At 40.3% G+C, this 25,529-nt stretch overlaps 1 protein-coding gene across 9 annotated transcripts in view; it reads right to left on the bottom strand.

Annotated features, from left to right (window-relative positions):
• Window positions 1–5,232: 5,232 nt before the first annotated feature.
• palm1a (paralemmin 1a) overlaps window positions 5,233–25,529 on the bottom strand; it is a 128,834-nt gene continuing 108,537 nt past the window's right edge. For 2 of the 9 annotated variants that reach the window (XM_047049735.1, XM_047049736.1), the window contains exons 9-10: window positions 23,152–23,280; window positions 5,236–6,418 (exon numbers count right to left, since the gene is read on the bottom strand). In XM_047049735.1, coding sequence (XP_046905691.1) covers window positions 5,844–6,418; window positions 23,152–23,280 — 704 coding nt within the window. In that variant the 3' untranslated portion in view covers window positions 5,236–5,843. Of the gene's footprint in view, window positions 6,419–23,151; window positions 23,281–25,529 lie in introns of all 9 variants that reach the window. The other 7 variants (XM_047049737.1, XM_047049743.1, XM_047049740.1 and 4 more) reach the window with 6 other exon arrangements.

The raw sequence follows: 25,529 nt of genomic DNA on the forward strand, positions 1-25,529 counted from the left end.
CAAAATATATGGCTGTGGATGTAGGTGTGGGTTGGATGAGGGTGTAAATGCTTTGTCCTATATATGAGAAGAGGGTAGTCTGCTGATCCATGACTTTGTCCCTTGTCTGAAAGATAAACTTTTCTGTAAATAGGGTTTGTGGGACACCACTGATGTTGTTGTTGTTTTTAAGTTTGTTTATATACAATAAAATGTCGAAATGAAATGTTCTCAATTTTTGTTCTTTTCTTTTTGTTTTTTTCTTACTCTTCCTGTCTCTTAGAGTTGTCAGTGTGTGTGTGTGCGCGTTAGTTTCAATTATTTTGGAGGTGTTCACCCTCCCTCCTTCCGTCGCTCCCTCCCAGTTAGTCCTGGTAGTCTGGGGATGTGTCTATATCACTGTCATCATCATCACACACCAACTATGACTCAACTTTGACTCATGATGGTTTCAAAAGCACTGAAACATTATATTGAGAATGAAACTAGGTTTCAGACTAGTGGCTTGGACCAGGTGTATGCTGGTCCTCCTGCTCCTCCTCCTCCTTATTTTAGAATAAACAAGGAGCAAAACACATTATTACAATGCCACATTAGTGGCGGTGTTGTAATACACAACGGGGACACGGCAGGGGGGTCACAAGGACCCGGAGACAGCGCGAGGGTGATGTAATAGACAACGACGCAGACAACATAGCTGTGGGTCACAACGAACCTGAGACAGCGAAAAGGATAAAGAAAATGTTTCACTCAGTTTTTTTATCATGAAAAGTTATCACAACAAAGCTATGGGACCCACAAAAGACACATACAAAACATTCAAACATAGCTTAAGGAATGGCTTATTGCCAATCAGGTATGCAAGCATTGATGTACTGTCTGCTTATATGTGTGTTTGTCGTGTTGATGTATGTCATGTGCCTTAGATGTATGTCATGTGCCTCATATGCGCTTCTACTGTAGGTACACTTTTCTGTTGCTTATATGTGAACTAGGTGTGTACGTTTCTGTATGTTTATAGACTTATTTTAACCGTAGTATGTTATTTGATATTTTGTAATTTTAGGCTGCCTTTAAACATCTGGCTGGGTACAGCAGATGAAAATTAGCCTCTCTGGCTAACTCTGGCTCACTTGCAGTTTTTTTTGCTGTTGATTGTCGCTGAAATAAATGAGAAATAAAAATAAATAAAATAAATAAACAGATATGTAGTGAAGCAAATGCACTTAATAACAATTAAATTAAATTGCTATAATTTTGCATACCTATAAATTATATAAACTACATATTTTTCTATACTCTTACAAGGCTATAACCTTTGTCGGAATGGCATTTGTGCAAGGGAGCCCTTGCAAGATATGCTGATGGAAAGCGAATTGCAGCCTTGAAAGGTAAGGAAAAAATTGCTGAATGCGCAGACATCAGAAATTGAATAGAAACCGGAGGAAAATAGTAGGGGTGGGAAAAAAATAATATTCGCATTTGAATCGCAATTCAGTCTTTTAGCGATTCACAAATGTCAAAAATCGTTGTATTTTTTTATTTTATAACAAGTTTACTTATATGCAAGAAGGACAATACATTTCAAGGTTTTGATGCATTGGGATATTGGGATTTTTTTCTTCAACACTTAACTGCCTATCACAGCCAAATAGAAACAGGTAAAACTAAACAGCAAACTGGAACCAAATGTAAGCATATACTGAATAAAACGTTGATAAAAAATCCTGAATCGAAGAAATCCTGAATATATATATTTTTCTTCTCTTTTTTATCGAATTGTGACCCCAAGAATAGATTCAAATCGTAAGGTACCAAAGATTCCCACCCCTAGAAAATAGTTTTGAACTATCTTTTCCCGGTGTGATTTTGGTAAAATACATATCTAGGATAAATCACGAAAGCAGGAACCTGGATTTTGGATCATTTAATTTACCCTGTGAAGGCGTGAAAAAGTCTAGAATCATTCAAGGGGAATTTCTATGCTAGAACATTCCAGGTATACCAACATTCAGATCTTCAGATCTACAGATGCATATCTTAGACTTTTTTCAGATTTCAATGTATGACACATCATTTGAAATCTTGCAAATATTACTGCACTTTCATAATCTGTAAAAAACTGAAATTGCCTTGAATGACATTGGTCCTTTTTCATCAGATTGTATCACATATAGGGGGCACCTGACGGCGGATATTTTGGCTCTCAATGGTTGGCTACGTGAGTGTAGTAGGGGTAAACCAATAGGAGCAGAGCCCCAATGGGGCTGAGCTCCACAACACAGAACAAGCCTACATGTCTATTGTCGCTCTGTTTGAAATAGGGTGGGACATAGACACAGAAGAGGGGTCAAATGGGTGAGTGGTTAGGGAATCAGGCTACCAATCAGAAGGTTGCCGGTTTGATTTGCAGCCGTGCCAAATTACTTTGTGTCCCTGGGCAAGGCACTTCACCCTACTTGCCTCTGGGAAATGTCCCTGTACTTACAGTAAGTCGGCTTACTGTAAGTACGGCTGCTAAATGACTAAATGTGAAGTGGAAAACTTTAATTTGCTATACAGAATGTAGATTCCAATCTGCAAATTAGCAGGTTGTTTTGGCATTAATCACATTTGCTTCTCTTTCTTGACAGCATTATGATTTCCAACATTAAACAAACTAATAACAACGTGTCTTCCAAAGGTTTATTCATTTACTGTTAAACTGTTTATGTTTATGTTTATGTTTACTGTTATTTTCAACAATAATATTTAGAATGTACAGCATGATATGCATGGGACACACGCTGGGCCTCAAACTAGCATATACACAAGTCACTCCATCAATGCACTGGCTCAGCAAACTTTTTGTAAATAAATACAGACAATGGCATCAGTATTCCCTGTTCATGGTCTGTCTCCAAAACAGAATGGCTGTCAGGCCTATACAACTTATGTTCCAAGATGCTCCTTGGCAGATGTTTTGCCAAAGTTCACACTGTTGAAGAAAATAGACCATCATGCTACTCATTGAGCCAGTCATCTTCAAAGCAACACTCAAAGTAAGTAAAAAAAAAAACATCTATAAACTGTGTAATAAATAGATATTTAAAAAAAATTATAACACAAATATAAAAAGTGTAATATCTTACCTAGGTATAAGTATTCAAATCTTTTGATATGAAACTCCAAAGTTCATATGGTCCAATGAAAAGTAATTAGTTACAAGGGAAAGTAACGTTTGCTTTACTTTTAATTCCTTGCTTCTATTATCAAATTAACGCACACAGATAGTTATACTATTTTAGTGTTGCAGTGGCACAGTGTGGGACACGACAACTGTCAAATGTTATATCATTGTATGTTGCTCAGTTGCCCGAAGGCAACGGACTCAACTGTTAACATAGGTCGCATGTCTTGACAACATACCTGCCAATCAGTCTGTTTAGTTCTGCCTGGCTTAGAGACTGGAAATACTTCTGTTTAAAATCAAGCCCGGGCTGTTTTGATAAAGTGGCTCCGACTGCTTGATTAGCGGAGCTAGCACTGGGTTCTTTCACGATTAGCTTTGTAGAAGCGTGTTGTTTTACTAGGTGCTTGTGAAGATTATAATTACTATTCTTCGCAGTGGATAAAATTCTCGCACCTGCACACAAACTACAACTAACCAGTATATTTTTATCCTTGATCTTGAAAAATAATGTTGATATTTCCATGACACATAGCTTGCACGGTCCGAACTGTCGGCCATTGTGTGGGCTGGTCTCAAATGTGGAGTGATTCATTCATACACTGCGTCACTGTACACTTGTTTAAGTTAGACTAAAAACAGGAAATTGGGGAATTCATGCAAGAAAAACGTTACGAGTAACGAGCCCATTTAAATTTCAGTATCATAACTGCGTTATTTAATTGAAAAAAGTAATGAGTTACATTACTAGTTACCGCCAAAAGTAGTGGAGCACTAACGCATTATTCCGAACACTGTTAGGATCACTAAATACTCATAATTGGTTCAGCCGGCTGTTTGTCTGTACAAAGTACGATCCCACCCCCCTCCTAATCAAGTACTGAATCGGTAGATTTGGTCTTGAGTCAAGTACCCTTAAATATAATGTTTCACAAGTAGTTGTGTCAACTTGCCCTCTGTGTTCGGCATACATTTTTGTCATACGTTCATTTTAGCCTACATCAGGGTTCTCCAAATCCTGGTCCTCGAGGGCCGCTGTCCAGCATGTTTTAGATGGTTCCCTGCTCCAGCACACCTGTTTCAAATGAATGGGTCATTATCCAGCTCTGTGGAGCCGGATGATGACCCTTTGTTTGAATCATGAGAAGAAACATATCACGTTATAATGTGATACTGATCCGTTTTACTTTTTCTCGTGTGGCAGCAATACGCTGCCGTAAGGTACAGTGCAATGTAGTCAGTACAATAATACGGGGTGTTAAAACACACATCTAGAATAAGTCAAGAAAGCAGGATCCTGGAATTTGATCTAGTGCGAATATTGTTTTATTTATCTTTTCTTCACTGCAGTGAAATAACCGGTGCTCGACGCTTCGAATGATTAACAACAATCTCACCTCCAAGCGTGAAAAGCCGAATATCTTGTCTAGAGCTTCCTGGTTTATCAACATTCAGATATGTATTCTTCAACAATTGTCAGATTTCAATGTATGACACATCATTTTAAAGCTTACAATGTGCACTTTCACAATCTTTAAGAAACAGAGAAGTAAAGTTGTCCGACAACCGCCCCTTTAGGTTGTCACATATTTGTTGTGCTACATTTCATTATCCAAGAGAAGTCTCATGTCACATTTAAAGTCCCACAGTGCCTAGTTCATGTTAGAGCAAAAACCAGGTCATGAAATCAAGGGCACTTGTTTTCTGTTGAATATATTCGAGCACTGAAGGTGCCACTTGACTCTTTCTAAGCCTCCAGCCAAACCAAATAACCAAGCAAGGATGTCCTTGAAATATGAGGTGACATGCTGTATAACTCAAATGCCACTGTGACAGATATTCCAGGTTCTGCAGTTGGAGGACAACTATCTCTACAGCACTCCATCATGCAGGCATTTATGATTCACCTTTGAAAATGTAAACAACCTAAAGCACACAGCCAAGACAACATAACATTGGTGTTTTTCTGGGAGTTTTTCCTTGTCTTCCTTGAGGGTTTAGGTTGGTTGAGGGGCAGTTCTATGGGCGCATGTGAAGCCCTCTGTGACATGCTTGCGTGTAAAAAGGGCTATACAAATAAATTTGATTTGATTTGATTTGGTGCTAGCCAAAATGGCCTAGCCAAAGCCCAGACTTGGAATGCCAGAAGAAATCTGTTGATTTCTTGATGAAACTTTGTCCACACCTTCCATTCTGACAGCTTGAGAGGTTGTGCAAGGAGTACTAGGAGCCAATGTGTCAAGCTGTCCCAGTGTGTGATGCTGGTAAAGGCATACCGAAGAAGACACAGAGAAGTAACTGCTACTTAAGTTATGTCTATATTCTTATATACACTGTATGTGTGTGTACAAATGTTCAAGTGATAAAGAAGAGTGCAAAACGTATGACTGAGAATGAAACCATATTTGTTAGACAATAAACAATGTATCATTTTCTTTTTTGAAGATATTTTATATATTTTTTCAGTACAGTGTGACGGGAAAGGCAGGGAGAAAGTCAAATCATGACAAAAGGACAATATTAAAATAAAAGTAAACTAAATACAGATGAGATATTGAGTTTAAAACTAAAATGTACAGTAGATGTTTGCCTTTATTGTCAGGGTATGAAACAATGGGGGTAAGGGTACATTTGCATGTAGTTTTGGCTGCAGTTGTACTTTTATGATGTCTTTTTATTTTTTTACCAAGTAGACTCACATGATGGTGCAGCACTTGCATGGCTTTTCCTTGTTGCTCTGGCAAGTGCCTTCCTGTGGTTTTCCATCCTCCCCATTTGCTAGAGTTGCTTCTGCTGTGTCGGTGGGTGTGGTGCAGTTGCTAGATGGTACAGACTGCTCTTGCCCCGCACTGCCTTTTGGAGCAACGGCCAAGGTTTTGCCAGCGTCATCATTGATGACCACTAGCTCAGCCTCGACAGTGCCCTGCAGCCCGAGAAACTTCTTTGTCTCTGCCTCATCTTCTACATTCTGAAATCCCATGAACACCATGGTGACAGGATTGTCTGAACTGGCTGCTGGAATGTTAACTTCAGTGCCAGGCTGGGGACTTGTATTTCCAGACTTAGCCTCTATTCCAGTGATCACAGTCTTGGGTCTTGTGTGCTGCTCAGAAGAACAATCATGGTCCTCTGTTTTTGGGACTGGAATAATTGTATTTTTGGCAGGTTCAGAAATCAAGGAGACCTCGTCAGCTTTGTGAATAAGCTCTTCCACCTCTGAAGAGCTAAGCAGGTGGACTTGCTTGTTTTCGTCATTCATCTTGTGCACCACTGAGGGAGGGAGAAAGACAGAGAAAAAGAGTGGATCAGGAAAGACACAAAGATAATCTCTACGGTTTAAAAGTCATTACATCAAGAATCCGATTGCTTTGTTGAAACTCTGCAAACCCTAGCCCTGCCTATTAATCTAACCATTTAAGCCTTCGGCGAGCACAACCATTGTTCTCTCACATATTATTATTCTTTTCCCACCCCTAAGGCATCACATACCTGTCAAGCAGCTTTACTGTTTTTTCATGCCATGATACTCTCTCACTTATCCTACTGTGTCACTGTATGGGGCCAAGCTTCCCAGACAACAGTCAAACCCATCATTTCATTATACAAACAGGCACTGAAAATAATGGATCAGAAACCAACACACCACTGTTTGGTTGTACAGAAATACAAGCTTTTAAATATTGATAGCTTTATGAAGTTCTCCTTTCTTAAACTGATTTTTTAATGCGCAAAAACCAATACAAGGAGAGTGGCCACTAAGGGAGCAGTGAGTGGCAACTGCATAGCAGAGGGGCACAAAACCACTTTTGGCCAGTCGTGTTTTTCAGTGATACCCATTTTTTGAATGATTTACCAACAGAAATAAAAACACAAACCGAACTGAAAACATTAATAGAAAGGTGAAACACTGTCTGAAAGAAAATCTAATATGTTGCCACTGAGTCAGGTCCATAAATGCAGAAGCACACATGCACACTGTTGTTACATGATGTAGGGTGGATTGCCCTAATGTGGGACACTGTCTAATGTGGGACACCTAAGCTCCAGTGAAACTAATGAATGTCAGTGAAAACTACGGGAAAGTAAAGCTGTGGTGTCATGTGATAAAAATCCCTTGACCTTTGAACTGTCCAATCAGAAATTAGGGCAGGATAATCATCAAACAGGAAGTACCTTCTGTGAAAGCTATTAGGTCAGTTCCATACAGTTTTGACCAAATTGATTAAGAGTTAAGAGTATAAGTTAATTATTATGAAAATAATCATGTTATTTTTGTTCTTAATGTGTTCATGAAATGATTGTTCATAACAAAATAGTATTGCATGGTGTATATTTAAACTATGTATTAGACTTTAATTGATTTTTCCATTGTCCCACTTTAGGACAAGTACCTGTCCTAAAGTTGGACAGTATGATTAGCCTAATGTGGGACAGTTATACAACTACAAGCCAGTCCAAAATGTGTAGTTTATGCAACAGTAATGGTTATTTACATGTTCTTAGTGATCAAGGGTTTCCCGCAGCACTTTATAGTTAAGCATACTTAACTACGTTTAAAAAAAAAAAACTACATTTTATTGTGATATTCACCATCTTACTCTGTCCTTTTTTCTCCCTTCCATTCCAAAATGCCAGTCTCCCCTCATTAGGCTATCGCACAAACTACCCACCCTACCACCTTAACTAACACATTTTCTGCGGGAAACCCTGTGAGTCTTAAAGAAAAGAGCAGAAATAGCAACTCAATAAGGCCCTTTCATCTTTTTCGTAAATATAGTGTTGTTTTAAAATGTATTTCAGATCACAATGGCAAAGGCGAAAAAGACAGAAAGAAATCATCAGACACAGAGAGAAAGGCAGGCAAAGGATAAGACAAGGAAATTAAATCAGTGGAAGCAGGACAGGATGAAAGGAGCAATAGAGGAGTACCAGCAGGTCATTGACAATGGTGGGGTCCCTAACATGAGGTAGAGCTTGGGGAGATGATAATCTTATTAGGAAAACGAGGATTTCCCCTGAGAATGGGTAATATACAGCAACTGGCCTACCAGTTTGCCACCAAGAAGGGAATTAGGGGATTCAGTACAGTACAGGAAAAGGCTGGTTACAAATGGTTTAGTTTTTTTGAAACGCAACCGGAATCTCCGGATCAGGAAACCCGAGGCTCTCTCAGCCAATAGAGCTGCTGGATTCAACCCCACTGTTGTAAATACATGGTTCAAGAAATATCAGGACACAATTGAAAGACTGGGGTTGGAGAATGTCCCAGATCATATCTGGAATTGTGATGAGACTGGGCTCCAAGATCACTTCCTCTCTACCAGGGTGGTTGCCGAGGCTGGGTTACCTTGTTTTGAAATCACTGCTGGGGAGAAAGGAGAAACGTCAACCTGCCTTTCCAGCATCAACGCTGGTGGTGGGTATGGGCCAATTATCTTCAAGGGAAAGAGAATGAAGGCAGAATGGGTCTTTGGGGCTCCCGAGAATACCTTCCTCCGGATGACAGATAACGGGTGGATAAACACTGAATTATTCACTGAATGGGGGAAGTTTTTTCTCCAAAGCCTGCCCAAAGATTATCCACGACCCCACTTGCTCCTTGTTGATGGTCACTCCTCCCATGTGTACAACATTGAATTTCTGAATTTGACGAAAGACAACAATGTATGTGTTTAGCCTTCCCCCTCACACTACACACTATCTACAGCCAGCAGATAGAGCTCTGTTCAAGAGTCTAAAACACTTCTGGAGGCTTGAGGGACGAAGGGTCACCGTCGAGGGTGGAGGAAAGCAACTTGACAGGGCATTGTTCATGCCACTGTTTTCAAAGGCATGGAAGAAAGCTGCAACTCCCTCAAATGCCCAGGCTGGATTTTGTGGGTCAGGGATATTCCCACTCAACCCAGACAAGATCAACAAAAATCTGTTCATGCCATCAAAAACAACGGAGAGACCCTTTGGAGAGACTCCAGTAGAACCTGCAGGTGCAACTCCAAGCCATCCTCCGTGTGATGACAATAACGGGGATGATGATGATGATAGAAATGTTAAGAAATGTTATATCTTCCAGAGCACCCTCCTTACCACCCTCTGCATGATGCTGTTCAGCAAGCAATATCTCCTCCACAATCTCTACAGCACATTCTTCTGTCCGCCATTGTCACTCCACCACCTCTGGCACAGGAAATTGAAGTGGTGACACAGCCAGAGTTCTTCCTGTCAGAGAACGCCCTGCTACCAGCCGCCAGAGGGCAAAGCCTCCTTCATATGATCTGACCAGTGACAACCATTTTTCTTTCATCAAAGAAAAAGCGGTGAAAAACAAAGGGAAAAAGCAAAAGCCTGAAGCAAAGAAAACACACCAGGCCACAACCAGTCAAGGCCGTCAAGTAAACCAGGATCCTTGTGCTTTCTGCCAGCATGCTTATGGCGACTCTAAGGAACCCAAGTCTACAGAGGAGTGGGTTTCTTGTGCAGTCTGTTCCCTTTGGTTCCATGAAAGCTGTGCAGAGGACAATGGGGTGATTGATGACGACATTGCCTTTAGATGCAAAGCTTGCCTGTTTACAGAAATGTAACGACTTATGAACTTCTGCGGGCCATTTGTTATCTGCTGTTGTTTTTATCTGCTATTGTTTGTTATATTGTAATAGGCCTATGCAACATTTGATATTTATTTACCTTTAAATATACTTAATGAATTTATAATGCATCAAAACAATCATATTGTTTTATTTGCTTGATGATGCTCAATTTTCCATGTTTAATGATAAACCTTGGTTTTGTAACAGGAACAACATTGCAAATGGTAAAATGACTGAACATAAATGTGTTGGAAAAATTGAAGATGTAACTGTTATCCTGTAATAAGAATGATTCTGTGTTCAGCATTCCTTGCCAGCAGAGAACCTTCTCCCCACATGACCTATAGATGACACTTGGCTTACGCAGACAAACTGACCTAGGTTGACCATTAGTATGCTAGAGGTGCAATAAATGTGTTAACCTTATCTGTGCTGAGTGAATCATATGGTCAAGCCTAGGGTCAGAGAACTCTGTAAGTTTCCACGTGCACGCGCACTCTGTCTCTGGGATTGATCATATTGACAGCTGATATGCAGGGGAGGAGACTTCTCACCAATAAATAGTCTTACTTGAAGACTTGTGAACCAGACAAACTTTGTAGCAGAATGGCGTGTGATGTTTTTGTCTCCTTGTGGGCCGGCCGCAAGTAATAAAGCTTTCTTAAACTTGTTCACCGACTGACTGTGCAATGCTTGATAGATTAATATTTCTGACAAAATGTAACCTACAGAATTACTTATTGAAGAAGTTTTACTATCATTCATGAATGAAGGTGCACCATGGTTTAGGCCTTTCAACATCCACTTTACAATGTCCCACATTAGGCAACTGACTGTCCCACATTAGGAAGCTGCACATTTTCTCAGACAGTTTGGCACTAAGAGGACTGATGTCTGTATCATTTCTTTTATGAATGTGTATGAAATGTTGATGCAATATATTATATTATAATGTATCTGCTGCTTCATTGTGCACACTATGCAGTACATTTTACTTTGCTTAACTTTTTTGAAAGGCCTGACCAGGGACTGGGGCTGCAAATTAACCGATTTTGTAGAAACCTTTTATGCAACACATCTACAACATATTGTTATTTAAGTATGTATTAATGTGCGCTGCATTGTCCCTGACAAAAAAACAAAAGAAATTAAGGATTCCTCAATATTTGGACTACACAGACAACGTCGGTGTCTAAAGGTTCATCTTGTTAGCGATTGCGTTGCTTGTCTTGGGATTTACGTTCCGTTTGACGCTTTAGGCTTGAATTACGTTTTTGTGGCAAAAAGTGCTTTGTGTGCACAAAGGGAACTCGGTGCTAGCTTAACATCACAACGTCAGTACACATTAGCAATGACGCATAGATACGACGTGCATGGATGCGCTAGTAAGGCTGTTGCACAGCAAGTATCGTATTGTGTCGTGCCGTACTAGCTCCAGCAGCATCATACATTTAAGCAAATCAAGACTTGCATGTACAGTAAGTAATGTATTTCAACTCAAGCTTGCGTGGTAAGTTGCTGTCTGCAATGCCGCAGCTTAAACTTTGTCAAAAGAAACGTTTTTCATTTCTGGCGCATTCAAACAATCCCCTCAGTGAAGTTTGGCTAGCAACAGCAGCTAGGCTAGTTTGCTCGTTCTGTAGCACAATTTACCGGGGTCAGCTTCTCCACGCAGGGCTCTACAACCAAATGGTCGCATTTGGCATTGTTACTGACAATGATCGCTTCCAGCAAACTTCCTTTGAATTAGCTGTTTCCCCCTAAATAAATGTCAAGCTTATTTACGTTTTTGGGGGTATATTTTCAGTTAGCAGATGCCACTGTTTCAATCGCGATTTGCGTCATACTGCCGGTGACTGACAATGTTGTTAGAATAGCTTGTTTCAAAGGGGGTTCACCTTGTTTCAAAGGGATTTCTTAATGAATGAATGCAATTACGCTAAATGCTTGAAAATATCACTAGAAGGGAAAAACTTAAGGTGACGTTTAAATCATAGAGGTTAGGACAATTTTTACACCGGATTGCCCAATATCTTCGTTTGAGCCAACCTTTCAACTGAGGCTGCTATATTTTATAACTATTCTCTATTGCAGGGGAAATGAGAAGACAACCGTTTCATTCTATACTTCACTTTTTGTATTTTGAATTGTAAATGTGCGCAACAAATGTATGCTTTTAAATATGCATTTTTAAATAAAATATACAGAAATATCAGTTGTAAAAATTACAGTTAATAAACGGACCCATCTGCAACCGATATATATTAACCAATAATATTAACTAGAGAGGGTCTGTGAAAATAGTGAGTTGTGCTTGCATCGGTTGCCAATAGGTCCGTTATGTTTTACAACTGATATATCTTTTTTATTATTTTTTATGAAGATTGCATAAATTCAAAAGCATTTGAATTTGTTGCTGCTCATTTACACTTCAAAATGCTAAGATTGAAGTGTTGAATGACACTCTTGTCATTTCCCTTTGCAAGAGGGAATGGTGATAAGCTATGTTGCAGCCTGACATAGTTGAAAAAGATGCATTAAAAGGAGGAAATTGGGTAATCCTGTGTAACAATTGTCCTAACATATTTCTAACAATGTTGTCACTGGCAGTATCTTAGCTGGAATCACAATTCAAACAATACCCCTGCAAACTGAAAGAATTCCTCCAAAAACCTTATAAATGTATTTCTGGAAAACTGGCTAATATAACAAGTTTACTATAAGTGATCATTATGTGTCAGTAACAATGTCCCTGTCTGAAGACTAGGGGGTCATGTGATGTGACCGGATATAAGTAGTCCGCGCTGTAAGTAGGAAAAACTACCTCAAGCTTATCCTATCCAATTGTTCGGATATTGAGAATGGAGAAGGCTGTGCTCGGTCTTGTTCCTAGATGCACACCTGACCCCCGGACCGGTAAGTACGTTTAACAGTTGAGCTAACTACTGGACTACTCCTGTGTGGGAATATCAGGGGCTAACCAGTCAAAGGACGTACATATCTGTACATATCTATGTCCCCAGAGTTCTATGTGGTTTCTGTGTCCGAATATCTTGTTTGTGGTTTGTGTGTGGGGGGGTTCTTTCTTTTAGGCTTGTCATCTTGGGCAAGATGGCTTCTGAAACCTGTTGGAGTGACTGATTGGTGGGATCCCCTGATTAGGACTCCGCTCTCCCCCCCTCGTCAGTGGCTGCGGCTGTGCAGCTACACCATATTTAAGCCTGAGTGGTTGTCTAGCTAGGGAGCTTGGCTGACTGCTATCTGGTTTGGTCTGTGTGCTGTGAGCTGCCTTCTGTAATTGTGTATTTGCGATCCAGTGCTTGGATCTGGTATTATATGATACATTATTCATTCATTTATTCATTCATTGTTATCATGTGGGTTAATACTGGGGGATGGGCGAACAATGCCTTGTGAAGCTTTGGTGGTTTATTTCGGATTGTGCCGGCCCAAAGAGCCAAACTATCGGCGCATTGAAAATGAACAGTGTCATCTAGGTTGTTGTGACTTAATTGTTGCACAAGTGCTATGGAGGCCATGTCCTGCTCTGCACTGCTTGGCCCCTCCATTGCTGCTTGCAGCTATATTTATTATTATTACACATCTTCTTCTGCCATGGAAGTCTATGGCAGCCCCTAGAACAACATGGTCAGAAGTTGTGAAATTTAGCACATTCTTTGGGACTAGTTCCCTCATCAATTTCATAAAGTTTCATGTCTCCTATTCCAACCATCTAGCGCCGCCAATGGGTCAAAGTTGAAGGTGTGTTTTCTTTTGAACCATATGCCTCATTTTCCAAAATAAGGTATCGTTGGAATCACTGGATCAACCCGAGTTCACGCACTCCTCCTACAATTCTTGTCGAATGTTCTTCAAAAGTTTTGATTTTCGCAACCGTTTGTTAGTTACAGCCAATCGCCATTTTGAATGAATGAATATAACGTTTTTTTGCTACCTCTCAGATCCGCACAGATCCTTTTCAGACCATGCCTCACAAAATACATCACATGGCGTTTTGATTTTCGCTAACCGTTTGTTAGTTACAGCCAATCAAATTGAGCAACTGATCCAAAAAAGGGAAGTGAGGTCATATCTTAGCCAATCTTTGATGCATTGACTCCAAACTTGGTGTATGGACTCAGGACCCTCTTATTAAGAGGTCTGAGACAGGTAGTGTCATTTGACCTCTAGGTCTACCTACCATAGGCAGGATTGTGTCTTAACTAATAACTGTTGATTTGTTTGTCTTATTTAAGTGATCCTTTGTCTCGTGATATCTTAGTAGATCCCGTGTCTGACACATGTTAACTTGTGATACCAGCCGAATTGATGTGGCTGCCATTTTTAACGAATATAAAGTTTTTTGCTACCTCTCCTATAAAGCTGTCAAATTTTCACCAAATTTGGCACAGATCATCTTCAGACCAAGCCTCACAAAAGATATCACATGTTTTTTTTATTTTCTAAACCTTTTGACTAGAACAGCCGAAGTCGTCAACCAAGAAAGTCGTCATAAAAGAAGTGAGATCATATCTCAGCACCTCTTTAATGCATTGACACCAAATTCGGTATAGGGACTAGCGACCCTGTTCTAAAGAGGTCCAAAATAGGTCATGCCATTTCACCTCTAGGTGGCGCTGCAATAAGCAAAATTTGGCACCAATTATCTTCAGATCAAGCCTCACAAACGTTTTCACATGGTACTTGATTTTCTGGTAAAGTTGATCAAAGTTGGTGATGGAGCCGCCAAAACAGGAAGTGAGATCATAGCTCAGGAAATATTTGCTGAATTGACATAAAACTTGGTACTGATGCTCGGGACCCTGATCCAAAGAGGTCCACAAAAGGTTGTGTCATCTAACCGCTAGGGGCGATCCTGTGTCTGACACATGTTAACTTGTGATACCAGCTGAATTGATGTGGGCGCCATTTTGAATGAATGATTTAAATGTTTTTGGAATGAATGAATGATTAAAATGTATTCACCAAATTTGGCACAGATTATCTTCAGACCACAATCACCTTGACATGTCAAAATATGACTCAATTTTTAGTGAATGAATATAACGCTTTTGGTGAATATCAAATATTCACCAATACAAGCTTGTCATGACTCTGATTCTCTGTTTAGCGAGACTAAGCCACTGCAAAGGAAGAAAGATACACCTCAGATGCTAGGTACCTGTAGTCAAACTGTATAAAGTCAATGCAATCCTCACACAAACTATCAAAATGATTTTAGATTTTTGAAACCGCCAAACTTGATGCGTGTACTCGGAAGCCTCTTCTGAGGATGTCAAAAGTTTCTTCTGGGTCATCTGACCTGCATGGCCACCCCATTGCTGTTTGCAGCTATATTTACTAATTATTATTACTGTTGACGAATCATCAACATTTGTAATTTGGACACTGTATAGAGTACCTAGTCCTATCATGTTACGTTTCATTTCAATAAAATAACAGTACACATAATCGTCGTTTTCATAAGTGAACAAATTTATAATTATTACATTACAGATTAGGCTAAATAATAATGACCGATGGAAGAAACTCGAGCAATGCCTGGAGTCATGTTGGTTTGAGGTGCTGCTTCTCTGGCAATGTTAACCCTTTTCCACCAATGCATTTTGGGTGCTCGTTAGAGCCCGACTGATATTATCGGCCTATATGAGGCATTTTCCAAACTATCGGTATCGGCATTAATAATGGCCTATAAATGAATATTAATGTTTTTATTTATTTATTATTGTGGGTTTGTTCAAAGGACTTTTCATATCTTAAGTTTGTGATTTTATAGATTTTAATTATTACCTTTATCAACTTTAATATATTTTGATGTTCCTCTGTTCTAATTTGACAATAAAACAAACAAGTTTATTTTTAAACTGCATTGTCATATTATTTTAGCGAGGAAATAATAACAGGAGTCAGATGGCTGAGTGGTTAAGGAATCGGGCTATTAATAAGAAGGTTGTCGGTTCGATTCCGGCCGTGTCAAATGACTTTGTTCTTGGGCAAGGCACTTCACCCTACTTGCCTCCGGGAATGTCCCTGTACTTACTGTAAGTCGTTCTGGATAGGAACGTCTCCTAAAAATGACTAAATGTAAACTACAAATAACTCATTTTAGGGAAATCAGTTAGTTTTTTTACGCGTTTCTGGATTTAAAAAAATTATAATTATATCGGATTTTTAAATGATCAAATATTTGTATCGGTATCGGCCTTAAAAATCCTTTATCGGTCGGGCTCTAAGTGCTGGTTCGGAGCCAGTGCTTAATCTCGAACCAGTTATTTTTCTTTCGACAGCCTAAAGGCCGTTTTATACTTCTCCGACTCCGTTACGGACAGACGCACACACGGAGTCGGACGGATTGGTTGAATTTATACTACTCTGACGGCTCTGCGTGCTGAAAGCAATTCACCGCCATAACAGTAGATAGCGCTGCACAGCGATGCTAGCTGGGTTATCGAAAAGTCGGAGCAAATTTACAAATTAGCCGTTTCATCAATAAAATAAGCACATTTTCAGCAACTACACTGCACATTTCTCGTCACATTTCAATTCAAATGCTGATTTAAATGTACTGTTTAGCTGAAATATGAATTGTAAAAACTTACAACAATGGCGGTCAAAGGATTCTGTTCTCTTGTTGGTCACGGCAACCCCGCCCCCGCCCCTGACTCAAGCAGTTCTTAAAACGGACCAATCACAGCCAAGGGGTATCCATAAAATAACGGACGTACGGATAGTCAGGAAAATCAGGAGGTGTACGCAGAGCTCTCCGAGGGGTTCGGAGAGGGCACGGAGAGGGAGTTCCTTGACGGAGAGGGTGTTCCCTGTGTGCCTGTCCGTAAAAACGCAGAAGTATAAATTGGCCTTAAGAACTGGCTCTGAACCATGGAAAGTGGTTCGCAAGTAGCATCGGAGCTGGGCTAAAGTGGGAATCAAGTAAGTACCGCTTGCGTCAGGGGCGGGGTTACTGTGACTAACAAGACGAACAGAATCCATTATACGCCATTGCTGTACATTTTTACAATTCATATTTAAGCTAAACGGTACGTTAGCTTAAATCAGCATCACAAAATGTGACGCGAAGTGGGCAGTGTAGTTGCTGAAGATGTGCTTATTTTATAGATAAATTTGCTCCGACTTTTCGATACCCTAGCTAGCATCGCAGTGCAGACACATAATTGCTGCATTTTATCATAATCCTATCAAATGAGTGAAATGACAAACACAAATGTTATGAGCTATTGAGCCTATATTTAACACAAATGTAATAAAAAAGCACTGTTCAGCAAAAGCTTATAAAATGTTGCGCTGATAATGCCAGTGTTCTCATACTGCTGCGAGGCCAGGGTATTGCGCAATAGCTAAGAAATCCTGCATCTCAACCTCGCGTTCTTCGGATTAATAAACAGCCTTTGTGTTTGGTGCTGCTGCGCTAGCATTTCTGGGAAAGATGAGACGCATATAGTGACGTAATGACGTGGCTCTGTGGTGGCTCTCTAGCCCGTGGAAAAGCAAACCGGTTCTTAAAATGCTTGCAAATTGAACCAGCTCCGAACTGGCTCTAGCACCAACTCCGAACTAGCTCCCGGTTCACTTTGGCGGAAAAGGGGGTATGTGTGATTTGTCTTAAACAAGAAGCGGTGGCTTTGTTCCCTCTATGGCTCTGGTTCGAAGAGCAGCAAAACTTCAAACCAGTTTGTGACGTTTGAAGCATTGAACGTCATCAATTACGTGGTTATCGTAATTGATACAAGCTCCAAAACACGCTCCGAAACTGTGCGTATTGGTTTTGCCACACAAGAATCGATGCGTCAGTGCCATACGTCCCATCCCTAGTTAATACTTTTCTGCTTTTGTTCTCAGGGGGAAAGCTACGTGCTTTAGGCAAGAGGCCCGGGGCTTACACCACCTGCAGGATAACGTTTTTGTATACAACCACAAGGTAAGACCTGGGGCCAGTTCTCCGTACGTTGCTTATTACATCTGAGATCAAATGATACATCCACATCATCTTGCTAATTATGATCTGGCTAATTCAGTTCTTCGAACACCCATGTTGTTTAAAATTAGAATAGCTGGATTGAGTTATGCGTTGGTCTATAAGGGGGTATGTATCGATAGTAGAAACCTTGATCAGGAACACTGCTTTTGGCTGCTCACCGTGGCCAAAAAGAGCACCCCACTTTTACGCAACAGAGCAACAGCTTGCTCAAAGGTTAATGCGAATTTGAAGATTTTATCAGAACGCCAGGGAACACCTCAATGTCTGCAAAATCCGAGAAAGAGGGCAGGCAAAAAGTAGCAGACCAAATTAAATGTATAGTAGTGACGACATTAGATGTTTTATCACTTATTACAGTAAGCTAGGCCTATGTTTTTTATTTACATACTTAATCATCTTTAATGTCATATAATGTGGTTTCAACAAATGTATGATGTAAATGACACCCTCACATAAAAACGATAGGCTATCTCTCAAAAAGTATCGGCTATTAGCATATCGTGCTAGCTGTAGCGCTGTAGTCCGGGATCAGTTCACTCAGCCATGTGAACTGATGTCCCGTAGAGCACAAAACGGAAGATGAATGAAAGTCTCAGTTTTTCTACACCAGTAGCTGAAGTTCATCCAGTTTGTTGCTCAGTGAACGCACATTGGAGAGAAATATCCCCGGTAACGCTGTGCGTGCCCCACGCCAACGGAGTCGCACCGGTGCACCGGCTCATTTGCCACTCCTAAGCCGCTTCGCTGCCTACGGTGCTTTGCTGCTAGGACAAAGCCGAGGGTGGCTTTGACTATAATACCACTAATTCTGCCACTGGAAGCAGAAAAGTGGGAAATAAATCCACAGGAGTTGTAGTCCTGATTTTTAGAAGTTCTTCTCATGTTAGAGAACAACAGACGAAACGAGACAAAAAAGAACGCACCTAACGACCGAGGCAGCCTTCATCGGCGCCATCTTCGATGTATCTTAAATCAATTCATTTCATAGTTGTATATGTAGCGAGCAATACATTACAGCCATTTGCCACGACAAAATTACATTACATTTAGCAGACACTCTTATCCAGAGCGACTTACAATAAGCTACAGGCAAGCCTTGCCTTGCCCAAGGACACAACGTCATTTTGGCACGGCCGGGAATCGAACTGGCGATCTTCAGATTACTAGCCCGATTCCCTAACCGCTCAGCCACCTGACTCCTAAAAAATAAATGAAAGCTAATACAATAAAAGATTCGAGTGGGATTCGATTCCCATGAGCAAAAGCACATCCATCACTGAAGTCCTTTGCATTTCGCTGCAAGTTACTGAAGCAGATAGGAGTTCCTGGTATTCAGTCACAAATGTATTATACGATAGACTTCAGGTAACATTTAGTTTTGGCTTCTGAAACAACTTGTTACCGTTGACACGACCCAAATGTAGGCTACTAAACATGTATTTGAGCATCCAGGTAGGCTAACTTTGTTAGGTTTCTACATTTGTTGATACATACATTTATATTATGTTTATAACAAACACAAAACGCATGTATTGCCATCATATTTCATTTATTATGTGAAGCACTACACATGAAGTGTTCGCATTTAAGCTAATATTGTCAGCGACGAGCTTACTTTGCAATGTGGTGTCATTACGGGGCTGTGATATCTTGGTAAATGTCTATTGCCTCGAGACAACCCCAAATACGTGTTTAGTGAGCCTACATCGTCCGTCATATAATACATTTGTGACTGAATACCAGGAACTTCTATCTGCTTCAGTAGCTTGCGGCGAAAAGCAAAGGACTTCAGTGATGGATGTGCTTTTGCTCGTGGGATCGAATCCCACTCGAGCCTTTTATTTTCTTAGCTTCCATTTATTTTGTCGTAGCGAATGGCTGTAATGTAGTGCTCGCTACATATACAACTATGAAATTATTGATTTAAGATAAAGCGAAGAAACACTTAGCCATACACGTAATTGCATAGGAAACGAATAGACACATGTTGTGTTTCAAAGGGTTAGCGTAGGCTATTTTGATCGTATTGTCTGGGTTAGCAGCGACGTTCTTTGTATGAATTTTTAATATGTGGTGCCAGAAGGAGCTGTGATGTCGTGGAAAATACGTCTATTGCCTCGAAACAACCGTTCAGGTAGTGTCTATGGCAACCAGTTGTTTTAGAAGAAGCCTGAAGGCAAACGTAGTAAATAAATACGTAACAATTTAGCAATTTTCCATGAGCCAGAATAGCTCTCAGTGTAAAGCAATGGACTTTCGTGTAAATGTGTTTTTGCTCTAGTGCAATCGAATCCCACTTTATACGAGCCTGCAAATGTTTTATTTTATCTCCATTTATTTTGACGTGAATGGATGTAATTTAGTGCGCACGTAGCCTATACTTTCATATTTGTCGCAGCAAATATGAGATCCGACTTGAAAATCGCCAGTAACGTTTATGAATTCGTGACGAATCTGGTGATGGAGGAAGACTGATACGTGAACGCACAGCTGGGGAACCAGTTAGCGTGGTAACCAGTTGGGCGATAACACCGGCAATGTCAGAGGGAGGGCCGGTTGGTGATGGATGTGGGCAGGTATTTTGGACCATCCCAACCCCATTGGCCCACCGGGGATTCCCCCGGTATCCCCGATGGCCAGTCCGCCCCTGTCTCCGCATTACCTACTATAAAAGTACCCATAGTGAAATAACGAAACGCTATGCATACAGTCTGTGGAACTGTGAGTGCACAGCTTCAATGTGTCGCATTGGCAACATACGGCTGGAAAAGCTGGCAAAGATACGTAATTCCAGTGGCGGCTGGTCAATAGAGGGCGCTAGGGCGCCGCCCTCCCTGGTGAAAAGTGTTTTAAATTTTTGTTTTTCATGTAATATATTATATGCTCGACATCTGGGGCGCTAGAAAAAGCGCCCATCGAAACGCCTACCAACCTGCTGGCGATAAGTGAATTGCTGACCGTTGCTAACAAGAAACACATATTTAGCCAATCAGCGTCCTCAAAAATGATGCCTAAAGGGCGCAGGAATTAGCGCCCCAAGCAGAGTTAGAGTATAGAAGTGATTTTGTGACTGTAGGGCCTACTTAACGTTATTGAAAATGAAAGACTCCGAACTGGACTTCAGACGTTTTCATTTCTCAAATTCTGTAAAATATCCTCTCCTAAATCATTTTGAGAGGAGAACTTTAGTAGAGAACATAAAAATAAAAGAGTTTGGCCCAACCTGATATCAAAATTACACAACAGGCGAGCGAAAAGGGTAGAGGTAAATCATACACAGAGGTTTCTCCCACGATTGGTAAACTACAATTGAAAGGCCTGGCTAGCTGGATGCAGTCATGTCAATGCCTTATTTTGCTTCCCGTGCTTGCTTTTTATAACATTCGGAAAAGATACAGACGAAGGTCACCGGATTGAGGTGAGCGGAAAAAACGAAGTGGATAAGAACAGGCACGTTCTATCAAAGATAATTGATTGTGTTAAATTCATTTATAAATCCTTAATATTTAGTTTTACAGTAAAAGTTGTGTTGTGTTTCCTAATAATACAAGGGAGAGTGGCTCAAGTGCCCAGATGTCCGTGGTTTTCAATATTTCTGAACTGAGTGTAATGATATTTTTAGTCCACAAATGTGGACATTTGCCTATAGCTGTGTGCATTAATTACATAATTACTATTTCACAGAGAACTCGTATCATGCAGTTTGTGTTCAGGTGTATTAGGATGGTTACCAAATTGACTGAATATTTCACAGCCCCACCTAGAATAATTTTCACCAACCGCCACTGCGTAATTCCCTCTGCTAAGAATCTAAATCTTTCATAAAGATACACGAGGGAATGCGAAAGGGTTTTTTCGGTTTCTAAATGTTCTGGCTCTTCTGAGCGCACCTCTCACTATCCGCGCACCAAGCTCCACAGGATCTTATGAACGGTGACAATATTATCGTCAAGAATGAGCGGGCGGGGCTTTTATACCGGTTGATCTCTGATCTCCAACTTAACCTGCTCCCAACCAGGTTAGGCGTTCAGCATGTGTTACCATGGCGATCTACCCCGGTAACAAGTGATCCACTGTCGTAGTACATAAAACCCTGGGTTGAACCTGAAGTTACCTCGCTAACGCCAAATCTTGATTCGTAGTAGAGGCCCCAGGTCCTAGGCTTATTGTGTGCAGTGGGGTGTTGCGTTCTCTCCTTCGGGAGGCGTACGTAACAATATCACCCTGGCCTTTGCCTGTGGTGTTTTTGCAGCTGTCTTGCCGTTTTAGGAAGCTAGCTATCTCCCAGAAGTTAACACGGATACAAGCAACGCAATTGGAACTAGGAAGAACATTTTGACACCGCATTGTCTATGTAGTGCAAACATTTACTGAGTTTTAAGGGTGGGAAAATAATAATTAATATTTATGAGAGAGAATATAGGTTGTGCCTTGCCAAAGGCAATCGCATTTTACAACGAATGATAGGCGAATATATGTGCATTAATAGAAAATACAATACGGCCTATATTCCCTGAAACACTATAGGACACAAACAACATTATTTAATACAAGAGACTTTTAACAGCAAGCTTGTGAAACTAATTATGCAGCAGAAGTAAAGAGATAGTGGAGATGCCACTGGGTTGTAAAAAAGCCTGCTCAACAGCAACAGTAAAGATACAGTACAGACCACAATGTATCTATCCATACTGCTGTCTTTTAAATCCCATTCAGCAGAATGGTGAAGAGACATTGCAGACTATGACATCCCTGTCTATGCTGTTTTTCCTTTTTTAAATTCAGAGTTTGTTTTCATACAAAGTGTAATGTTTATATGTATATATATATATACGTATATTTATGTAAATGATAATTGGACACTTCATTTTCAAATTAACAATTGGCTTTTTTTCTATAGTAATATACTTAACATTAGCTCCTACATTTACATTTATGCATTGAGCAGACGCTTTTATCCAAAGCGACTTTCAAGAGAGAGCTTTACAAAAGAGCATAGGTCACTGATCATAAAAACGAGGTAGTCCCAAACATTGCAAGCAGCCAAAACATGAAGCATACATTGTGAAAAAACTAAACAAGTGCCAAAGGGAAGACCCATAAGAGCATGCAGTTATACAAGTTACAAATTAAAACAACATGAACCACAAAAAGTGCAGGACTGTACCTGTAGAAGAACAATCAACAGTAAAAATATTTCACAGCGAGTACAAGACTTAACTTTGTTATAACTAACCTACAAGAGCAACAAGTCACTCAATAAGAGTCATTGTGATCCTGGAGGAAACTAACATCAGGTCCAGCCATGTTTATCCTTAATAAACATGTTCTGCTCGTACATTACTGTATAAAGTAATGTACTTTATACAAAAGTATAATTCACATCTTTAGTAAACATTCACCTTTTTGCTCATCCTCATATACCTTCACTCCTTGGGAGAGATCAACAGGCAGTAGTGTGTTGGTCGACAACACTCTAGTTTCACCCGTAACTTTGTCCCTCTCAACCGTGATTTCCACAGAGTACATCGCTGCAGTGGCAATGAGAAAGAAAGGCATTAGCAATTTGTCAAGTAAATCTTCTCATCTCTCTTTCTTACTCTTTAGGACAGTCACATCTCACATTCATACTGCTGCTGCAAAGACAACAATAAAAAGTATTATATATATTTTTTTTAAGATTTGTGATTTGGCATTACCTCAGCAAAGGTGCACAGATAGTATGTTTAAAGGTATTCCTGTCTAACAGAAAGGAAAAATTGAAAAAACCTTAACAGACCACCTAAAAATATAAATGACATGTTATTCCTCTTGTATTGCTATTTGACCATCTACATTGTTTTGATGTGAGTTGCTGAGTTTTAAATATAGCCATAGAGATGTCTGCCTTCTCTCAAATTTCATAGATCTGGACTCAGCTTGTGGTGCTCAAAGTGTCATGCCCTCCACCTCTGCCTCCTAGAAGGAACTTGTTTATAGTCTCCGCATTTGTTTTACTGTGTGTGCCTGTGGTGGGTGTGGCTCTGGTCTCTGGCCCCAATAACATCATTCCATACTCACCGGTCTCAGCACCTGTTTCCCATTAACTCATAAGCCCCACCGATTATCAACTTGTTTTCCTGTCATTCGTCGCCAGATTCTTGTTTAGGCACTACGTAACGTAGTACGTTATCAGCCACACTAAGCTTAATCTGAGTATTACAAGTTTTTGTTGCTACTTTTGTCTTGCCTGTGTCTCCAGGATCACGCTGTTCATCTGCCAACCTGCCTGACCCACCCTGGCCGTGCCTGCCTGGACATCGTCGTACCTACCCTACCATATTCGCTTTCCGCAATAACCCTGGAACCTACCTTCCCGTCAGAATCAGAAGGGATTTTATTCGCCATGAATGTTTGCACAAACAAGGAATTTACTTTGGCAGGGAGGTGCATAAATTAAACATATAGGAATATTGAAACTTAAATATGTGGACTAACTATACAAAAGGAGCAAAGTCTAGCTAATACTAAGGGGGGTCTAGCTAATACTAAGGGGAATATTTTTTTTATATATGATACACTGCAGTCTGCTCTTGTCCTTGGCAGTGGCAGCAGCGTACCAGATGGTGATAGGAGAAGTGAGGATGGTCTCAATGATGGCTGTGTAATAGTGCACCATCATTGTCTTTGGCAGGTTGAATTTCTTCAGCTGCCGTAGGAAGTACATCCTCTGTTGTGCTTTTTTGGTGAGGGAGCTGATGTTCAGTTCCCACTTGAGGTCCTGGGAGAGGATGGTGCCCAGGAAGCGGAAGGACACCACAGTGCTGACTGGGGAGTCACTCAGGGTGATAGGGGTGAGTGGGGCTGTGTTCTTCCTGAAGTCCACAACCATCTCCACTGTCTTAGGGAGTCAGATGGCTAAGCGGTGAGGGAGTCGGGCTAGTAATCAGAAGGTTGCCGGATTGACTCCCCGCTGTGCCAAATGATGTTGTGTCCTTGGGCAAGGCACTTCACCCTACTTGCCTCGGGGGGAATGTCCCTGTACTTACTGTAAGTCGCTCTGGATAAGAGCGTCTGCTAAATGACTAAATGTAAATGTCTTAAGAGCATTGAGCTCTAAGTTGTTCTGGCTACCCCTTACGGAAGGAAAATATATTGCAGTATATTGGAAAATACCATGTGATATATTAGGCAATATATGTCCATATATGGGATGTAATATTTATATTGTATGGAAATACATGGGATAATATATTGATGATAAATATATTACTAATATATTATAAACTATAATATATATTCATGTAATATATTGCCATATATTGCAACATATTCAACATGAATATATAATGTGTTTATATATCCCAAAATATATGCAATTTTACATCTATAAATACCACCATAATGTATTCCAATATATATGGGAAAATGATTTGGTAATATATGTAAAGATATAGTGTCACATGTATGTTTAATATATGGTAGAATATATTTGAATTATATGTAAAAAAATATAGCTGCAAGCAGCAATGGCAAAATATTGTAAAATTGACATAATAGATTACACCGGGATTACCCAGAAAACCAAAAACTGTAAAAAAAAATGCCTATGTCTGGAGTTGAACCTGGAACCCTTTGTTTACCAGCATAACCTCTCATCCATTTGAGCCATTCCAAGATCTAGACTTGGCAGTGTTCAGTTACTGAATAATAAAATAAGACATTTCTCCTATGGCAATTATAGTCACATTTGGTCCAAGCTCAAACAGCTCAAATTCAGTCATATTTTCACATATAAAGG

This window comes from Hypomesus transpacificus, chromosome 26, assembly GCF_021917145.1.
Source record: "Hypomesus transpacificus isolate Combined female chromosome 26, fHypTra1, whole genome shotgun sequence".
NCBI classification, from domain to species: Eukaryota; Metazoa; Chordata; class Actinopteri; order Osmeriformes; family Osmeridae; genus Hypomesus; species Hypomesus transpacificus.